Source organism: Pipistrellus kuhlii, unplaced genomic scaffold (assembly GCF_014108245.1).
Source record: "Pipistrellus kuhlii isolate mPipKuh1 unplaced genomic scaffold, mPipKuh1.p scaffold_m20_p_2, whole genome shotgun sequence".
NCBI classification, from domain to species: Eukaryota; Metazoa; Chordata; class Mammalia; order Chiroptera; family Vespertilionidae; genus Pipistrellus; species Pipistrellus kuhlii.
The window spans coordinates 112,232,465-112,253,457 of NW_023425515.1; the positions used below are offsets into that span (position 1 = coordinate 112,232,465).

General features: G+C 51.4%; 1 protein-coding gene and 1 long non-coding RNA gene across 10 annotated transcripts in view; both read left to right on the forward strand.

The window, feature by feature from the left end:
* The window catches only part of RREB1 (ras responsive element binding protein 1), a 138,375-nt gene extending 123,406 nt beyond the window's left edge, over nt 1-14,969 (forward strand). For 7 of the 9 annotated variants that reach the window (XM_036444037.2, XM_036444034.2, XM_036444033.2 and 4 more), the window contains 3 exons: nt 7,392-7,556; nt 12,471-13,286; nt 14,461-14,969. In XM_036444037.2, coding sequence (XP_036299930.1) covers nt 7,392-7,556; nt 12,471-13,286; nt 14,461-14,954 — 1,475 coding nt within the window. In that variant the 3' untranslated portion in view covers nt 14,955-14,969. The remainder of the gene's footprint in view (nt 1-7,391; nt 7,557-12,470; nt 13,287-14,460) is intronic. The other 2 variants (XM_036444039.2, XM_036444042.2) reach the window with 2 other exon arrangements.
* An 8-nt stretch (nt 14,970-14,977) lies between these two features.
* On the forward strand, nt 14,978-17,526 carry LOC118722522. Its single transcript, XR_004989026.2, has 2 exons — nt 14,978-16,487; nt 17,009-17,526. It is a non-coding gene; the product is annotated as an uncharacterized LOC118722522 (long non-coding RNA).
* The last annotated feature ends 3,467 nt before the right edge of the window (nt 17,527-20,993 follow it).

Genomic DNA, 20,993 nt, shown 5'->3' on the forward strand with positions numbered 1-20,993 from the left:
CAAAGCAACCTATAGATTGAATGCAATCCCCATTAAAATAACAATGGCATATTTCACAGACTTAGAACAAACTCTCCAAAAATTAATATGGAATAAAAAAAGACCCTGAATAGCTACAGCAATCTTGAGGAAGAACAACTAATTAGAGGGATCACAATATCAGATTTCAAGCTATATTACAAAGCCACTGTTCTCAAAACTGCCTGGTACTGGCACAAGAACAGACATATAGTCCAATGGAACAGAACAGAGAACCCAAAAATGGACCCAAGCCATTATGCTCAATTAATTTTTGACTAAAGAGGCAAGACCATACGATGGAGTCAAGACAGTCTCTGCCATAAATGGGGTTGGGAAAATTAACATATGTGCAAAAAAAAATTGAACTAGACCACCACCTTACATTATATACAAAAATAAACTTAAAATGGATAAAAGACTTAAACATAAAATGGGAAACCATAAAAATCTTAGCAGAACCCATGGACAGCAGACATATGTCATAGCAGTTAATACAACTCGTAGGGCAATGAAAACTAAGGAGAAAATAAACAAAAGGGACTACATCAAAATAAAAAACTCTGCACAGCAAAAGAAACCATCAACAAAACAAGAAGAAAGCCCACTGCATAGGAAAACATATTTGCCAATGTTATATCCGATAAAGGCCTAATCTCCAAAATTTATAGGAACTCATACATCTTAACAAAAGAAGATAATCCAGTCAAAAAATGGACAAAGGACTTAGACACTTTTTGAAAGTGGACATACAGCCGAAACCGGTTTGGCTCAATGGATAGAGCATCTGTCTGCGGACTGAAAGGTCCCAGGTTCGATTCCGGTCAAGGGCATGTACATTGGTTGTGGGCACATCCCCGGTAGAGAGTATGCAGGAGGCAGCTGGTCGATGTTACTCTCTTATCAACGTTTCTAGCTCTCTATCCCTGTCCTTTCCTCTCTGTGGAAATCAATAAAATATATTTTTTTAAAAAGAAAGAAAGTGGACATACAGAAGGCCGAGAGACTTAAGAAAATATGCTCAAAGTCACTAATCATCTGAGAGATGCAAATGAAAACAACAATGAGGTACCATTTCACACCTGTCAGAATGGCTTTCATCAACAAGTCTACAAACGACAAGTGTTGACAAGGATGTGGAGGAAAAGGAACCCTCGTACACTACTGGTGCAAATGCAGACTGGTTCAGCTACTGTGGAAGACAGTATGGAGATTCCTCAAAAAAATAAAAATGGAAAATAAATTAAAAATGGAACTCCCATTTGACCCAGTAATCCCACTTCTAGGACTATATCCCAAGAAACAAGAAACCCTAATCAGAAAGGACATATGTACCTCTGTGTTCATAGCAGCACAATTTACCATAGCTAAGATTTGGAAACAGCCTAAATGTCCATCAGCAGATGAGTGGATTAAAAACCTGTGGTATATCTACACAATGGAATACTATGCTGCTGTAAAAAAAAGAATGGAACTCATCATTTGCAACAGTATGGATGGACATGAAGAACATTATGCTAAGTGAAATAAGCCAGTCAGAGAAAGATAAATATCCCATGATCTCATTTGTGGAATATAATGTACAACATAAACTAATGAGCAAAAATAGAGCCAGAGATAAAGAAGCATCAAACAGACAATCAAACTTCAGAGGGATGGCAGGGGAGGGGAGGGGGGACAGGTAAGAGATCAACCAAAGGACTTGTATGCATGCATGTAAGCGTAACCAATGGACACACACTAGGGGGTGAGGGACTGTGTTGGGAGTTGGGGGTGGCCAGGAGAGGTCAATGGGTGAGGAGGATACATATGTAATATTTTAATCAATAAAGAATTTTTTAAAACAAGTTACCATTCCATTTTGTGAATCCAGTCATTTAGACTGCCTGGCTTTGGAATATCAATTTTCTAGTTGGTTTAAAATTTGCTAGCATCTGAAGCCAAGCAAAGAGAATGGGAGGTTTGTTGAAGACGGTGGTGAAGGTGGGTGAAATATAAGCATGTTCTGCCACTTCTTCATTCACAGTTTCTGTGCCCTGTGGCATTATTTGTTTCTGACCCTTTCCCGACATCCTAAATACTGTGTTCCTATAGTGGGCCAGGTTGCAGGCCTTGACCCCTGAGGGGAGCATTCAGGGCTGATAGAGCAAACTTTGAGAGCTAGTCTTCATCCCTGTCCCCTGAGGGCAGTGTTTCCCACATTTTCCCATAAGGAAATGGAGGTTTAGGAAAGGGTTACTTGCTTATGGTCATATGAGCAATGAACAGTGAGGAAGAGAGCTGGAGTTCAGGGCTAGTGTCAGATCGCTGCAGCTGCCCATGGTCAGGGCGTGTGGCCGCTGGTCCTCCCTCGCTGTATCTTCACATATCCCAGTGCAGGAGATTGGGAAGATGTTTGAGGAAAGGTTAGAAGACAGGTGTGGACCAGAATACTGTTAGGTTTATATCAGACACTTAATGACCACAGAATGGTGTTAGCCGCACGCACACACACACACAGAGGTCGGCGCCCATTGAGTTGTTAGCTTCTTTGCTGTTCCACTGTCTCAACTTCAAGCAACAGTCTCAGCATTCCCTTTGTAAGCCCTTTTATATAGCACTTGGCTGTGCCTGGTACTGAACACTTCCCATCCGTCAACTGAGGGATGGAGCCGGACGGATCCGCCCCTCCCGAGGGCCAGCAGTGTTCTGGAAGGCGACCGGGCTGCTGAAGAATCCGAGCTGCCTGTCCCCTGCTCCCCAGCTTTCTGTGATGTCTCCCTCCGGAAACTTTGAAATGAGACTAAGGCTCACACATAAGAGAAAGTAAACATGGGCTCTGGGATGATCCTGTGAACAAGTGTCATATAGGAAAGAGGTTTTGGTGGTTTTTTTAAATTGGAACATTAAAATCAAGCTGCATTTCAGCCAGCAGCTTCGAACAGTGTCCCATTTTAGGTTGCATTTAGGCGACTGTGTCTGTATCTTGGGAAAGTCAGCCTTCTCCTACCACTGGGCAAATGCATAGAATTACCATCATGTTGTCTGTTGTCTCATAGACATGTTTCCAGTCCACCCAGCCCCCTGATGGGCAGCGTTGAGTAGACCAGGTGTTCGGGGATGAGCTCAGGTTCCCTGTTGCTGTGGGCGAGGGGCTCCTGGCTTCGCCCCTAGGAATTGTGTCTCAGGAGGAAGCTGGTGTTAGCTGTCAGCTTTTGTGTCCCCTCGTACACTCTCCACACACAACTGAATCTCCTCTTGCTCCTCTCCCAGCCCACAGGGTCCTGTTGATCAGGGACATTTCCTGGCTCCTTGCCTTTCTCTGTCTGAGTACTGTTTCCTCTTTGGGGCACAGTTCCTTCCTTTTCCCCTTGTGAGCGTTCTGTGTGCTTTGGGGCCACAGGTGGAGGAGTGAGTGCCAGGAAAACACCGCCAGTCCACTCCCACCCGGCCCTCACCTTCCTCCTCAGAGCGGGAGGGGCTGGGACCTGAGGGTTTCAGCTGCCCTCCATTTCCCACAGGCAGGCATCCCTGGCTCCCTCACTTCCTCCTGAGTGGTCTTACCCCTTTCCTTCACCAGCCTAGGACCCTCCCCACTTGCCTCTCCTACTTGCTGCTCCTGAGCCACAGGCATTGCATTTAAAGTCAGTAAGATGTGCACACCTCGGTGTGTGAATCACTGCCGGCACCACGTGTGTTTGGTTCCTTATAACTTTCTTAAATGGCAGCGTTGGCCATTTAACTGAGCCAGGTCTTTCCCTGAGGGTGGAGAGTGTGGTGTGAGGTCACATCAGGAACCTTATTCTCAGTGTTAATTCTGTTCTATGCTCCGGTGCCTGTCAGGTAGTATTTTCGGTATAAAATTTCTCTCCTCTTGTTTTGACTATTCTGTGAGAGTGGAAACTGGCTGACGATGGTTTGTGGGTTTTTTTAAATATATTTTATTGATTTCTTTACAGAGAGGAAGGGAGAGAGATAGAGAGCTAGAAACGTGGATGAGAGAGAAACATCGATTCAGCTGCCTCTTGCACACCCCCTACTGGGGATGTGCAACCAACGTACATGCCCTTGACCCGAATCGAACCTGGGACCTTTCAGTCCGCAGACCGATGCTCTACCACTGAGCCAAACCGGTTTCAGCTGACGATGGTTTTTGTCCCGTTAGGGTGGAGGGTCATCTCAGGTCTTGGGCACATCGGTAACTCCTGTGGTTACAGGTGCATTTTAAAACCCCCTCCTAAAGCATTTATTGGTGGCATTTACCGAGTAAATAAAATCACTTGACACTTTCCATTATAGATCACCAGTGAACAGGTTTGAAACCTGTACAGTATAAATGCTGGAGGGCTCGCATTTTCCTCTGCCATGCAACCGGAAAGCACACTGCTATTTAAAACGTAGACTGGCAGTGAAATGTGAACTTTAAAGACTCCCGTTAGTGTCCTTTGGGAATCCTCATAATGTGATACAGTAACTTTGGTGTCACTATTTTGTTCTCTGAATTTAGCATTAATATAAAGTGCCATCATGGGACATCAGCCTGGCTGTCCAAACCAGCTTAAAAGTGAGAGACTTACCCACTTGAATATTACAGAATAAAGCATGGAATTAGGTAGAAGCAAGAAACCAATTGTATTTGAAAGTAACAATTGTAACATAGTTAATAGAGCTCTGACTTGTCTGCTCTTGGCCCAGTTTTCTCCCTCTCGTCTGACCTCACTTCTGATAATAAAATGTTAAAGGAAAAGTATGTTTTTCATACTTAAAACAGAATCCAAGAAATTATTAAATATTGTTTTCAATTTTTAGTGAAAGGCAGGAATAATGGGAGGGTATGCAATTAACATTAAAATACTTTTAAAACTAGTCTTTACTCAAAAGTGTGGTTTTTATTTTTAGGCCATTTTTCCAAGTTTAGCAGAAACACCTACTGGGCTCTGAGGTAAAGTTCAGGGTAGTTGAGGCTCTGCTGGGCTGTGGAGCTCCTACGAGTGTGTGTGCCAGGTTCCTGGGTCCGGATCCCACTCCCAGGCTTCACATTCCCTAGTCTTTGGTTATTCTAGACATCTCTATTCTTTTTTCTTTTTTCCTTTTTTAAAATTAATTTATTTTTATTGAGCTTATTGGGGTGTCATTGTTAATAAAATTACATAGGTTTCAGGGGTACAGTTCTATAATACATCATCAGTGCGGGCATCTGTATTTTTAAAAAGTTCCTTGGTGATTTGGACCATTGGTGAGGGAATGAGCGCCCCTTTCTTTGGTTAGTGCTGATGCTTGAACGTGGTGGGGCAGTGGTTCCCATGGGGCTGAGTCATACCCCTGATCTGAGATCTGCATGAATCGCCCCCCGGAGTTGTGGGGCTGGGAGCTGATGGTGCTGAGCCTTTCTTGCACTGCTGTGTGCATTGCAGTGAGTGCCTGGGCTGGTCCCTGCACTAATCCAGGTCTCTGTGCACAGCTGTCTCAGTGGTGGTTTCTTTTCCTAATCCACAGTCTTAATCATATGTTATCAGTTAACCCACAAGTTTGAGCTACTTTTTCCCAGTCTGTAATCTAGTCTGGATTCATGCATTGCATTTAGTATCATGCCTTTTTGGTTTTTTGTTTTATTATTTTATGATTATTTTTTATTCCCATCTTCTCACCCTCTTTCCCTTTGGCAACTGTCAGCTTTTTCTCTATTTCTGTGGGTCTGTTTCTGTTTTGTTTATGCATTTGTTTTATTTTAAATTCCCTCTAGGTCCATCTGTGTTGTCACAAATACCAAGATTTCATTCTTTTCTGTTGCTGAGTAATATTCCACCGTGTGTGTGTGTGTGTGTGTGTGTGTACACATATACACTATATATACCACATTTTCTTTATCCATTCATCTACTGATAGATGTCTAGGTTGCTTCCATGTCTTTTATTTTTTCTGTCATATTTTAAAGTATATTTTTCTTGATTCAGAGAGGAAGGGGGAGAGAGAGAGAGACAACAATGATGAAAGAGAATCACTGATCAGCTGCCTCCTGCACGGCCTCTACTGGGGATTGAGCCCACAACCCAGGCATTTACCCCCACAGGGAATCAAATCATGACCTCCAGGTTCATAGGATGCTCAATCTCTGAGCCCCACTGGCTGAGCTATCATTTCTTAGCATGTGTGTCTGATGGTGGTGTTCCCAAGATTACAAGACAGGCATCCTGGGCTGTCGCTCTGAAGTCCTGTTTGTTAGTACACAAACCTTTTACCCTGTAAACTCAGAAACAGGGACCTTAGAATCTGGAAATTGGGGAAGACAGAAGAGTCCAATAATACAGTCAATGATTGACTCCATCCTCTCTTCCCTGAGGTCACCTAATCTTTCCCTTCTCCCCCTCCTCCTTTCTTCCTCCTTTCTGTCCACACTTTCTGCTCTGGTTCTTGCTTTTTTCCTTTCATTCATGCAAACAAGGGACAAGTTGCAGAGGGGCCTGGCTTGCATTTTAAAACATCATGTTTACAGTTCAAAAGGCATCCAAATGAAAGGAGAGAAAAGGCAAACAAAATATACTTTCTTCATTCATTCATTCATTCATTCATTCATTCATTTTTCTTTATGAAAATATAGGCAAATCATAGCAATGACTCCTGGGGATTAAAGTGGGCATGCTCCGCTCTCAGCAGGTGACCCTGTGGTGGAGTTGGTGGGAAGGGGCTGGTGAGTGAAGCACATGGCCTAGCGCGGACTCAAAATATGTTAGTCACTTATTTACTGCTCGCAGGATCTTAGAGCAGGAACAAAGACAGACCTCCTCTGACTAGGGACACAGTGACCTTGGGCAGAGGTCACTGCAGGGTGGCTCATCAAGTCAGCCAGGAGGAGACCTGCAGAGTCAGAACTCCCCACCTCCCTCCCCTGGAGGCCAAGCACCTCGGTCAGGAAGAGGAGACCCTCCACAGATACTAGGGGCACCAGATTCCTGCAGGAGGGCCTGGGCGTCCCCTCTGATTTCCCAGCATGGGTAGTACTTGCAATGCTAGAAATTATTAAAAGCTGTGTCGTCGTCTTGTGACAAACTACAGTTTTTTCTTGCTGTGCTCTAAAATCCCTTCACTCTTTGTTGTTATTTAAGATTTTAATTGTAATATTGTTGTTTTACTTTAAACATATGTGTCTTGGTCTCATTGTTAACTTTTAGTATTTTGAAGTCATTCCATCCCACTCAGACTAAGGGAAGATAATCATTTGACTTGTTTGTGTTCGGTATATTTTTTTTTAATGTGTTTTGTTTGTTTTCTTTAAAGAATCGGGTGGAGGAGGGGGAAGCAAATGCCAATAATCCCAGAAGATTGAATCAAAAGCAACTTTTCTTTTTCATTGCAGTAGAAAGCCAGATAAATATCTATTTTTTTTCCTGCTTCAGGTCAGAAACCCTTCCCTTGTCAAAAATGCGATGCCTTCTTTTCTACCAAATCTAACTGTGAACGCCACCAGTTGCGCAAACATGGAGTTACCAACTGTTCCCTGAGAAGAAACGGGCTTATTCCCCAGGCAAAAGAGAGTGATGTTGGAGCCCATGATAGCACAGGTAGTGCTTCCAGGTGATGGAGAGGAGAGGGACAGAGAGCCCATTGCATAGCCCCGCTCACTTCCTAGCAAACGTCGGCCCTCGGAGCATGCGGGCAGCCTTCCCCTCTTCCCTGTAGGCCTCCAGTCAGAAGATGGGCCCTGCAGAGCATGCAGCAGGGTGGAGATGTGAGAGACGGGGGCAGTGCCCCCGAGGCTTTGCTGAGCTAGTAGGGAAGGTCTGTCACCCCATCCCCTCCCGGCAGACCCCTCTGTGCAGGCTGTGGGCCCGGCTGGATGTGGCTATGAGGAAGGATATATAGTTTTAGCTCTTGGTAACAGCACATCTGAAAGGGATGTGAAACTTAAAGGCTCGGGGTGTTGTCTTCTCCAGCCCCAGCCTCTGCTGCCAAGTTCTGCAGAGCAGGGATGGGCCGCACAGATGTCAGGGTGTTGCAGGAACTAGGGATGCCCAGCCCTTGGCAGGGAGGGTGGGGTGTTTTTCTTTGCATTAACTCTCTTCCCAGTAAAACAAAACTTTGTCTTGTTTGAAAAAGCACTCTGCATGTCCTTTCCTTAATCACATCTCTGCCTGACCTGGATCCGGTGATTCTCTTGTGCTTCCTTCCTGCGGCCCCCCACAGAGCAATTAACGCTGCCCAGTGCCCTCCTGCCGCTTTCCCCCTGGCAGCTTCTGCATTTACTCGTGTCCTCTAGTCAGTACATTTTTCACCTCCATATACTTGGGTTTAGCACCCCTCATCCCCCAAAACTAAAAAACTGGGCTGCTGCAGGTCACTGAGACACAGCTAGCTGGCCACTGGTTGATAACCGTCTCACAGGTATGGATCAGTTCCGCAAATTTTGGAAGCTTGAGGTTCCCCCACTGCTTGAAGCAGATGACATTCCCTCAAAATGTATTTATTTTTCTAGAGTTGTAATTGTGTCCCGTGCTTCTCTCTCTCAGACTTGGGTGGGATGGGGCTGCTGTGGTGTCTGGGAGTCCCTCCCCCCTGTCAGTTTGACTAGAGGGGTCACCTTTAACCCCAGGCCCCCATCCTTGTCTCAGTCACTGAGGGAGGGTGCATCTGGATGGGTAGCTTATCCAGGAAGAGGATTTGACCCGGAGCCCTCTGCCTTTCCCCACACCTCCCGCCAGTCCCCAGTGAAACAAGCCCCTAAACTGTCAGCCCTCTTCTTAACATCAGCCCCTCCAAAGTGTATAAAAAGACGGCCAGCCTCCATTCCCACATCATTTGCCAAGATCTTTGAGTAACGATGTGGACTCCCACGGAATCCTGCCATGACGTGGACCCCCTTGAGCAAGAGGAGGTGGATGACCTTCGACCCCCAGGAAGCCACAGCGACGCTGTCAGAGCTCGCGTTGGCTGACGAGGGTCGCTCTAATGCTTAGCGCGTGCTGAGGGGCCTGGTGGCAGCCTGGCTTAGAAGCAGCCGCGCTTCTGCCCACAGAGGTGCCAAAGGAGGGAGAGAAGTGAGTAACAGAGGCAGTGAGGGGTGTCCTTGGTTTCAGAGTTTGCAGACAGGTCGTAAAGGGTAAGAATGGCAGATGCACATGAGCTCCCCTTCCGGTTCACACTGAGGAACCGGCCTGGGACTCTGACTGCCCTCTGTCTGAGGCGCAGGCCCCGCGCTGACGGGAGTGTATGTCCTAGCTTCCGTTCAGCACCAGTTTTACATTGTGGTGGGTTTAGTTTTTAAATTTGCAGTTAAGAGTTTAGTTTTTCCAAGTTCTGTCAGAGTCCTTCTTCGTCTCCGCCCTGTAGGTTTTCTTTAAAGGAAAAAGCCTCTGGAAAAAGAATTCACTGCAAGTTGTAATGTGAAACCAGCCAAGAGAAAATATATGGTTGGTTTAATTGTGGTCCCAGCCCATGCTCAGAAAGAGGACTGAGATTTAGGAAGGGAAGGGGAGAGGTTGGGGAGGTGAGTTCCCTGGCTTCAGGGAGCTTTTTAAAACCAGGTGAGCATAATGGAGGGGGACAGTTTCCTTCAGGCGCTCCCTCCCACGAAGTGGCAAGAGGGCCTGGGAGGAAGACCATAAAAAACAAAGGCAGGAAATGACCAGGGAAGTTCTTGAGGGGTTTTCTAGGTTTATACGCCTGGGTTGCATTTTCTTAAAATCCCTGAACGTGTTTTATAATGAGAGTCTGACTTTTTCCATCACGTAAGGTTTTTCACGAAACTACACCTAGGTTTTCCCCAAAGGAATGCTGAAATGCTGTGTGGGGGCAGTTCTGCTTAAAGGGGCAAATTGCTTATTCAGAGTTCAACAAACACTCCACCTTTTTTTTTTTTTTTTGTGGGCAGCATACCCTGGCCTACTTTGCCCTTGGGGAATACTTACGTTTTTCCCTCAGGCCATACCTGTAGGGGCCTTCTTTTTGTGGGCACCTACACACAACTTTCCAAATCAGCTTAATGTGAAAGTTTTCAAACGCTTTCTTAACGGGGCGCCCTGCCCGGCTGGAAGCCCAGTGCCCGTTGGAGGGCATTCAGCACAGCCTTCGCAGGGGAAGCCGTAGTGCAGGCAGCAGCTTGAACAGCCTCGCCCCTGCCCATTCAGTGAGGTGTGCAGACTGGTCGTTTTTCACTTTGGCTGAGTAACTTGGAACGTCTGAGAGGCAGTAGATATTTCATTGTTAAGCTGGCATGAAAAATCTCCACTTTCCCATAGCGATTTTTTTAGATTTAGCATCACAAATGAGGGACTGGTGAGGACAGAGAACTAAGTATGTAAGGGAGGTAGCATCGCTTATAAAAAAAAAAAAAAAAAAAAAAAAAAGGCTTCAGCTACCTGTATTTAGAAGCGTGGGTGGCTGAGGACCTGCTGTTATGAGCCAGATATTCGTGAAATGATGAGAGGAGGTTCTGTTGTTCCCAAGGATCACTAATAAAAATCAGTTGGGGTTGCTTGGAACTTGAAGGGCCCGGGGCGGTCCTGCAAAAATCTCCCTCTAGTGGACGTTTGCTAGAGCACAGCCAAGCCTCCTTTGTTCAGCAGAGGAAGTGAGTTGGCCTTTCATTGAATTTAGGGTGAATGCTCCATTCTTTTTTTTTATTTTTATTTTTTTATGTATTTTTATTGATGTCAGAGAAGAAGGGAGAGAGATAAAAACATCAATGTTGAGAGAGAATCATTGATCAGCTGCCTCCTGCCCGCCCCCATTGGGGATCGAGCCTGCAACCTGGGCATGTGCCCTGGACTGGAATTGAACCTGGGACACTTCAGTCCACAGGCCGATGCTCTGTCCACCGAGCTAAACTGGCTGTGGCTGAACACTTCATTATTCACACTAAGGAAGGCCCAGGGGTGAGAATGATCGGACCTTAGTATATTTACTTGGGTTTAGTTTCAGAATTCATTATGATTTTTTTCTACATTCATCTTAATATTTTCTCCAGTTAAACTTTAAAATAACCCATGTTCTTTGGTGAAAAATATTAATAATTAAGAAAACCTTGAATGTACTGGGGCAAGAAGGAAGTAGCCAGAATTTAAGCCTCTTTTTAAAAATGTAACTACTACAGTAGTAGTAAGCTAGCAAATATGAAACTGAGCACTTAGTATTTTTTTTTATTGTAGAGTTTACACCAAAATCCATTAAATAGATGCTCCCTATTGGAATTACTCAAGAACATGAGCAACTGTCTTATCCTTAGAAATAGCCTCAACATTGAGGTGTGTAGCTCAGGATTCCTCTTTAAACTTGTGAATAATTTTCAAAAATCGTCAGAAATTTTAGTCACAGCATAATGACTTGTGTTCTTCTGAAACCCTTTGAGATACTCAGACAGTGGCTGCCAAAAGATACAGGCAGAATGAAACGGTGAAGGGGTGTAAGTTGGAGTGTTGAGCAGACGGCGGTGCGAAAGCTGAAAGCCCCAGGCAGGTGTGGGGTGCCAGCCCCACCCCCCACCCCAGGACCCCTCAGTGGCAGATAACGAAGCCGGTGACCGAGTGCTGGGTGTGGGTGGACATGGCTGTACGTGTGGTCACATCAAGGAGAGTCTGGGGAGGTCTACGTGCTCTGAAACGGAGTGTCATTGGCCTAATAAATTGGCCATTGGGTTATAGTCGCCAGTAGGTCTCAGCAGACAGCTTCACTGTCATAGGCACAGTGTAAAGGTCATTAGGCCCCTGTGTCCCGAAGGGAGACAGTGCTTCTGATAAATGCTGTCCTGAGTGTTACTACAGTGCCATCCCTTGAGAAGGCCTACAAACTGATGGACAGTCCACATCTGATTTTGCTATGGAGAGTGGACAGGTAGGAACAGGCCGAGATCCAGGAAGTGCTTCCTCTCCCTCCGTGGGGTCCTGACAGCAGCCAGGGAGGCCCGCGGTGTGCCTGTGTCTCCTTTGCCTTGGAACTCCGCCTGGAAACGAGGCATCGGGTGAGAGTGTGGACCATAGTGCATAGTATGTGCTTTGGGCCGTTTTGTCATCAGACACCATGTTGGGGTAGTCCCATGTATGTTGCATGTTTATACGATCTCTGCACTCAAAAATAGCTTTTTCAGCTCAGCTTCTTCAGCCTCCCTAGCGCTGTGACTCTCTGGAATGCACCACTTCTCCCCTCTCCATTCCTTCTGTCTGTGCTGCCCTCAGTCGCTCACATCTCCTGGGGCCTGAGCATTGCTGTGTGTGGCAGGGGAGGGCACCAGGTGCCGCCTGCGGCCAGTACAGGAAGGGGGGCAGGGTTTCCGAGGCACAGCCAGCCCCGTGAGCCTGGCCTGTGTGTATGTGGGGGCTCTTTCTCCTTCTATACATTAACCCCAGATTCTTTTGGGCCCTCGGGGATGGATGTAGGGGTGATGATTCAGGGCGAGTCCAGCTGAGATTCACAAAGGAGCCGTTGGCAGGGGCGTGTGTGGTGGCGTTTGGTTTCAATCCATGCTTCTGTGCTTGCTCCCACAGACAGCCAGTCAGACGTGGAGACATCAGCTGCAGGAGGCGAAGTGCTGGACCTCACCTCCCGGGAGAAAGAGCAGCCGTGGTCCGAGGGGGGCCCTGAGCCCAGCCAGGTCCGAGGAGAGGTCTCTGTGGAGGAGCTGACTCGGGGAGCAGCCGAGGCCATGGATGGGGAGGAGCAGGCAGCCGAGGAGAGCCCGGAGCCCGAGGAGAATCATGATGTGAAGGAGGGGGAGGAGGATGAAGAAGATGGCCCCGAGGAAGATACGGTCAGCAACAAGAGCCTGGACCTCAACCTCGCCAGCAAGCTGATGGGCTTCAAGCTGGCCGAGGGCGACCCTGGGGCTGTGGCCAGCGGGGGCTCGGCCCAGCAGGACCAGAAGCACGCCTGCGACATCTGTGGCAAGAGCTTCAAGTTCCTGGGGACCCTGAGCCGCCACCGGAAGGCCCATGGCCGCGAGGTGCCCAGCGGGGAGAGCCCGCTCCCGCAAGAGGGCCAGGGCGAGAGGGGGGCTGCCGAGGGGCCGGGGCCCACTGCCCCCACTCCGGAGCCGGAGGAGAAGCCCGAGCCCCCGGCCGAGGGGGAGGCCGGGTCCGAAGGCTCCGCGGAGAAGCAGAGCGAGGAGGCTGAGGGCACCTCCGACGGGGAGGGCACGGCCGAGAAGAAGTCCTCAGAGAAGAGTGACGATGACAAGAAGCCAAAGACAGACGCCTGCAGAAGTGTGTCCAGCAAGGCAGACAAGAGGAAGAAGGTCTGCACCGTGTGCAACAAGAGGTTCTGGTCTCTGCAGGACCTGACCCGGCACATGCGGTCCCACACGGGTAAGGGCAGGCCGGCGCTGGCGTCTTTCGGGGGGGACCCCGTCCCAGCCTGAGAAGGGGGCTGCCCAGTCAGGAGGCAGCCCTCCCCGGAGGGAAAACGGGCAGAGGACTAGCCAGGGACTGAACGAGCTGTTCTCTCAGCGCCCTAAACGCATGGCTCCTGCAGGGAGGCAGCGGGTGGTCCCTCCGCAGTGCTGTCCTTGAGAACACCTTGGTCGGTCCCTCTGAGCCTCAGGCTTCCCGTCTCCCGGATGGGGTGATGCCTGTCCTCTCGGATAAGTGTCTAGGAGGATATGCGTGCTGGGCTTTGGGGCCCGTAGTCTCATCAAGTCCTGAGCGGGGTGTGGCCTGGGGACAGGCAGGGGGACAGGCGCTCTGTTTGGAGGCACCTGGGTTTGTCTCATTATTAACCTTCCGGTGGGAAGTTGGCACCATGGGGGCTTTCCTATCTGTCTTGGCTGCTGCGCGGATGTCCGGGTCTGCCCTGCACAGTCCTCACTCCTGAGGCTCACCAGCTGCACGGCCGAGGCTGCAAGCCCCGCAGCAGGGCTGCTGTTCAGTAGAAAGGAGACCTGGATACACTCCTGGAGCCAAAAGTGCAAGCATATCGCCACCCCTCCCCCCAAACACACCCAGCCCAGGCCTTGGTCTTGGTCTCGGCTTCCCTCCTCCCTCCTGGCCAGTGGGGTGCACACCTCTGCTCCCCACACACTGCCCGCCCCGTGCGCCGTTCTGCCCGGCCTGGGGGCTCCGGGGGCTCCGGGCTGGGCCTCCGACAGAGAGGGCTCCTGGGCTCCGGCCGGCGGGTGCGCCTGAGAGAAGCCCCCGCTGCCGCGGTTCAGAACATGAGTGCCCCGTGCTTTGGCTGGGAGGTGCCCTGTCCTCGAGCCTCAGGAACATGCTGTCCCTGAGGGAGGATGCCACCGCCGTCCTCAGGGGCGCTGGTTCCGGGTCAGGGTGTGGAAACCTGGGCTAAGAGATGACGGGGAGGAATCCAGAGGTGGCACCTGGCATTCCCGCTTCCCCATTTTGCCAATTCAGACAACTAAGAGCGTTTCCTTCTAAAGGAGGTTCTCCTGGCCACCACCCTACCCCCATCTTTCCCTCGTGGCTGCGTTAGTGTGGAGCGGAGAGCCTTCCCATTGAAGGACCATTTCTGTCCCTCATTCTGCAGGAGAGAGGCCCTATAAGTGCCAGACCTGCGAGCGGACCTTCACCTTGAAGCACAGCCTGGTCCGCCACCAGCGTGTCCACCAGAAGGCCAGGCACGCCAAGCACCACGGGAAGGACAGTGACAAGGACGAGCGGGGCGAGGAGGACAGCGAGAGCGAGTCCACCCACAGCGGCAACAACCCGGTCTCAGAGGGCGAGGCCGACGCGGCCGCGCCCGCCAGCAACCACGTGGCCGTCACGCGGAGCCGCAGGGAGAGCCAGGCCCGGGACGCCGGCCGCAGGGAGGACCGGGCGGCGGGCCGGACGGCCGGCGCCGGGCAGGCGGAGGCCGGCAGGAGCGCGCCCAGGGCCGCGCCCCCGGAGCAGGCGCCTCAGGGTGACCCCGACCCCGAGAGCCCGGCGGCCCTGGTGCAGGACCTGCCGGAGCTGGACGGCAAGAGGCCCGCCCTCCCCGCCCTGGCCGCCGCCGCCTCGCCGCTGCTGGGCGTGGAGTGACGCGCCCCTGCCCAGCGCCGCGAAGGCCCACGGAGCCGCCCCGGAACGTGTTCCGGGAGGTCCCCTCAGTGCCTGTCCGCTGTTGGGGGAGGCGAGGGGAAGGGCCTCTCGGAGCCACAGCCTTACACGCGCCGTGCGGGAGCCAGCACGGACGATTCGAGTGCCTTACTACTTACCAGTCCTTCAGTGTCGTCCTGGGTGTTGTGTTGTCCCGAAATGACTTTAAAACAAAGCAAATATTTTAATGAATTATTGGAGAGGACCTTTTCATTTAAGCATTAACATCACTTCTGTGTTGGTGTGTGTGAGCTTGTTCTTGCGAATCTGATGGTAACATTTGTTCTGTGAGCTGGAAGCAGAAGAAAACCGTGCCCTTGGATACCCGTAGCCAATAACTGGAAGAAAATGATGTGAATTTTCATGTAAATTACCAGAGGAATATGGATGAGATGCTCATTTCTCATATAGACCTTGTTCTTTTTTTCTTTTTTAATCTGCTATGTGGTGGAGCTGTAATTTGGTCCTCGATTTTGAGGATGTGGTGGATGGAGGTTTCCAGTTTGGTTCAAGCGAAAACCAGGACAGATTCTAGCTTCGACCTCCTATGTGTTTTGCTCTTTCAGCATTAGACATACTAGTTCCTGTTCAAGTTCCAAGACCTTTGTTCTTAGAAGAGTTACCGTGTCAATTTAATCTATGGAGGACATACACAGGTGTCCTGTATCTGATTTCCCCTTCGGTATATATATTATTAATATTATTATTATTATTATTTTTAGTTCATCAGTTTGCTGGTCTCTGCAGTAAGCAGAAACAAATGGGCAATATTTGTCCTGGAGACCCGGGTGCCCCAGGTCCTCGCTAAGCGTCTGCCCGCCCGCAGCTCCCTGCCCCTCGCCGGGGGCTCTTCTACTGTACCCGACAAGCCTTCCTTCGGCCGCAGCAGCGCGGGGAGAGAGCAGGTGGGGAGGGCCCGCTCACCGGTGTCTGCCCACCCAGCCAGGCCCACCCGCGTGTGCTACTGTCATTTGCAAGGCGAGGAAATACTACTACTGGTGATAAAGCTGCACATGCGAGATAGAAGATGAGAAATGGATTTATATTTACCTTCCTGCAATTTGGAATTGGTGCTTGAAGATAGACTTGTTTCCAGTTTCTGAAATAACCTGAACCCCTGGGTGCAAAAAAGGCAGGATTCTTTTTTTTTTTTTCTTTTTTTCTTTTGTGAGCATCCTAAGCAGGCAATACACTTCCTACTGTAGCTGAGCCTGTCTCAGCATCCTGTCTGCCACTGGGACCCCAGGACACCTGAGGCCCAGCGCTGGGCCTCCTCGCTGCTCCACCCTCACATCCCCAGGACCCCCCCTCCCCCTCCCAGGACCTCCTTCCCTCAGTGAGTGTGCAGACAGGACACAGACCCTTCCTCACCAGTTTCTGGCAGCCAAAATCCAACCATCCAGACTTCAAAGGAAGACGTGTGTTCTCAAAATAACAAAAAGTGGTATCTTTGCATGTGAAAGGAAAGAAGTTGAGGTATATATAATTTTTAACTGTATGGGGATGTATGAACCAGTTTCAGAACAAGTTTCATTAGCTCTCGATGAGTACACATCAGAGCCGACGGTCCCATCTCCCTGCATACCTGGTGGGACCTGCTTCGTTAAAACCCGTTCGTGCATCCCTTCATTTTTTCTGATGATGATTGTTGTTATTTCCATTGTTGTTGTTATTTGGGTTTCTAGTGTTTTCTTTTCCTTTGCAACTCTCCACACTAAGCTCCCCGGATGTGGAGAGGCCGTGGCGCACGCTCGGCTCGCAGGAATCACAGTCGATGTAAAGCTTTATCTCGCCTCCTGCGCCCTGTAGTCCTACGGCCTTGCCACGTTTCATTAGTGAGGTTGAGACATGGATTGTTTGTTTGTTGTTCTGCCCCTCCCCCAATATTAAACTGTGAAATTTGTGATTTGTTTAAACTCTGGGTGAATCATAGCTTAGTTTGCATGTCCAGCTAATTTGTTTCTATTCATTTTGTTTGATTCTCTTTCTCCTCTCAGGGCTTTTACAAAAAAAATATATATATATGGATCTTCTGAAACGTTTTTTGAGGTGCAAGTTTTTCCCTTGTTTTTCTCTTTGATTTGTGGACACAATGCTGAGAGTCAATCACTACATGAAACTCTGGCTGTGAGAAGCAACAAACCCCAAAGGGCTGACCTCCCCGCGGCTGGGGACGCTCTGTGGCAGTCGATGATTCGTAGTACCTTCGCCCTCTGTTCGCCGCCTCCTGTCCTCTTTTCTTCAAGAAGGAAGTGATCCTAGTGATTTCAGCCCATGCATTACACAGGAAACAATAATAAATGTAGAGTTCATATTTTTCTAAAGGGAACTTAAAAACTGCTGCTACATGTTATGTACAAACTGGTTTATGCCACATGAACAGAATCACAAGATTAGTTTTGGTACTTTTGTTCCTCTTTGTATTCAGTTGTATAATACTTCCAAATTCAAAATGAGAAGAAAAGCTGTTCTGTATCAAACCATCTAAGCAATAAATGTTATATTTTAAAAACGACAGATTGCTTGCCACCCAGTTGTCCTGTGATTTGCTGTGACCCCGTCAGCTGCCCGGTGGGCGGCCGCGGGGCTGCTGCTGGCTGTGACCCAATCCCCGAGCATGAGCCCCTCGCAGGCCCGGCTGCCCGCGGCTTCGCAGCAGCTAAAGCCGGGACTTCGCTTTCTGGGCAGCAGCTCCTGAGACGTGCATTGCGCCTTTGCCTTCACTTGCCAGGTACAAGGGAGAGAGCTGCCCCGGGCGGGGGGAGCTCCTGTCATTCAGGGGGGGCCTGGGTGGCGGTGATCCCAGGCCTTGAGGACAGCAAGTCGAAGATCTGTCCTTAAAGCAGCGAGTAGGCGGGGTCCTGAGCGTTCTCAGCCGGAGCTGTTCTCCAGCAACAGCTCTGGAGGAAGGGGAGCTCAGGGAAGCTAATTGTAGAGGATGTTTCCGTGCCCGGGCTACGTGGGGCCCCATGGGCCAGGTCACAGCAGGGCGGAGCGACGGGGCTCTGGTCCGAGGTTCCGTGCGGGGCCTGCTGCCCCGCCACAGCCTCACAGGAGACGGCGGGCCCAGACGCCGGCCAGGGCTCCCACGCGTTCCGAGTGAAACAAGTCTGGGACGCTGTGACAGGCAAGCAGCCTCCTGCCTCGCCACTCCTTCGGGGTGGGAGCTGCTGGCCACCCTTGGGCACCGTTTCCGCCCACTGGGTGGGTCATCCTCCTCACGGAGCTTGGGTTGCAGGCTTATCCCCAGGAGGGGGCATGTAGGAGGCAACCAGGTAATGGTTCTCTCTCATCACTGATGTTTCCATCTCTCCCTCTTCCTTTCTCTCTGAAATCAATAAAAACATAAATCACCCACCGGATGTCGGGGAGAACCCCGAGGGAAAGACCCTGGGAACATGTCCGGCCCCGCAGAAGCCACATGACTGGAGTGGGTGAGGGGTGGGGGGCAGAAGGGATGAGGGTGAAGAGGGACTCACTGTGTGCTAACAGTGGGGGGCTGGGAGGACAAGGGCGATGCAGGGAGAACAAGAGGCAGCCACAGTCATGCAGGCAAGAGATGGCGGTGGCGTGGAGTCAGGGATGTGAAGGTGCTGGGAAGAAGCTGGGTTTAGGGTGTGTTCTCAGGGGGTGCCCACAGGAGTGTGTGACAGATCAGAGCTACAGGGAAGTCAAAGCTTCTAGAGCCCACCCGGACACGGGCTGAGGTTGGCTGTGACTTCTGGAATTAACCTTTTAAAAATATATATGTTATTATTGATCTTAAAGAGAGAGGAATGGAGACGGGGAGAGAGGTGAGAAACATCAATTGGCTGCCTCTGCACGCCCCTATTGAGGCTCGAGCCTGCCACCAGGCATGTGCCCTGTCCCGGAGCCAAACTGGACCTTTTGGTGCTCAGGACTACGCCGAAGCCACTGAGCCAGGCGGGAGGGCGGGCTTCCTTCCTAAAAGCGACCTTGGGAGCGGATATGTTGCCAAGGAAAAGAAAAGGAATCTTGGGCCTTTCTGTCCACCCACCTCCATCCACCCTCCTCCACCCGCCCTCCTGCAGGAGCTGCTGACTTCCTGGGGACCAGGGCCCTGGGAATCTCTGTGGTGGGTCCCAAAGGCGCAGCCACCTCCTCCCCAGTGTGGTCGCTGGGCCTGCCCCAGCACCCTGGCACCTGCTCCTCATCCTCACAGGCCCCTGTCCCTGAGGGCCACACCCCAGAGGCTGCGCCACCGCTGGCTGGCCACGCCCTGGGCCTGTGGGGGACCGGAGGCCTGGGGGAAGGTGGCCTTGTCTTCCTGAGGGCGGAGCCTAAGGGGGCTGCGGCCTGGTGGCTCTGCCGGAGCAGGACGGACGGGCCCTGCCGGGCTGAGTGACATTCATCTGAGTGGCCCTGCCCTCCTTCCTGACCGCCGTGCCCCAGGCAGGGACCAGTCCTCAATGGCAGCGGCGAGCTTGGCGTCGCCCGGCGGTGCGACCACTCTCACACGTTTCCCGATGGCCCTGCAGGAGGAGCCAAGGCCAGCAGAACGCGGGGCTGGACTTGACCTTGACTTGCTGGACTCCCAGGTCAGTGCGCCTGCCCCACGAGGCAACCATCAGTCCCTCTGTGCCTTTCGGATTTGGGTCCAAGCAGGCCTTGCATCACTGCCCCCTCCCCCCCCAGAAATGGGTAGCAATGAGTAAGTACTTACCTCCTACATTAAAACAGCACAAGTTGTGTGTGCGATAAAACACATAACACAAAGCGTACACTTAGCCTTCTCGAGGGTACAGGCCACGCTGGTGTACAGCCATCACCCCCATCCATCCACAGAACTTGTCATCTAGTCAAACTGAAACTGTCTCCATTAACCAGCCTCCCATTCCCTGGCCCCCCTCCTCGGCCCCGCCTTTCTGCTCTCTGTCGCTACAAATCCGCGTCCTCTGGGAACTTCCCCAAGTAAGTGGAAAGAACATCAACCATGTTCCAGAGACAGAATGTAACGCCCACACTGAGAGCCTGGTGTGTGGGGCTGGGAAGCCGGGGAGCAGTGGAGGGTCCCCAACATCAGCCGGTGGAGACAGGCAGGAGCAGTCTCAGAGCAAGCAGGCTGTGTGCAAGCCCCAGCTCTGCCTCTTACGCCTCCGCTCCCATCTCTAAGAAGGGGGCCCCGCAGTGCCCGCCCCCGGAGTGCCCTGCTGGCCGGGTGAGTGGACACACGGAAGGGCCTGGCCGCCCCGGTGCCCGGCGAGCACCGGAGATGCGGCCTCGCTCAGACTGGGCTCCGTGGGGCAACGGCCACCATCCCTCAGACGCTCAGCTGCCTGAGGAGGGCCTCCTCCCCGCTTCTGCAGGGAGGGTCCCGGCTCCTGACCCGATGCTGGCACATCAGTGCCCAGGATCCCAGGTCAGCGGGGCCTTCAGACCACTCGGGCTTCTCGCCCTCGGCCCACCGGCCTTTGCCAGTTTGGCTGAGGAGACGAATGGGCCGAGAGAGACTTCTGGAGCCTCCCACCCACTCACTGCCCCCCAGGGCTGGGGAAGTGAGGGTCCCAACCTCACCCACCACTACAAAAGGCTCCCTGCAAAGAGGAGGGCCCGGGGAGCACGGCCTCCTTCGCCCTCTCCCAGCCACCAGCCTCCAGGGCCCAGGACTCCGCGTGGCTTGGCATTTAGCAGACACCCCGCCCTGGGCTGGGGGTGGGGGCGCCATGCCCTCTCTGCTCCCTCACACTAGGCAGCATCCCAGATCCCAGACGCGGCCTCAGCTCCTCTCTGCCGGGGCCTGGTCTGCGGGGCAGGCATTGGGGGCCCGCAGCCCCAGCAGGACAAGGCTCAGCCCAGGCGCTCAGAGCCAGCGCTGCGGGGTGCCCGCGGCGACCGGGGACCAGGGAGAAGTGTGAGGCAGAGCCCACAGCCGGTTCCTGAGAAGATGGCCGGGCAGCCACAGCAGAGACAGCTGTAGGTTCTGGTTTAAAAGAGAGAAACCAACTCAGGAGGAGGAGTGTG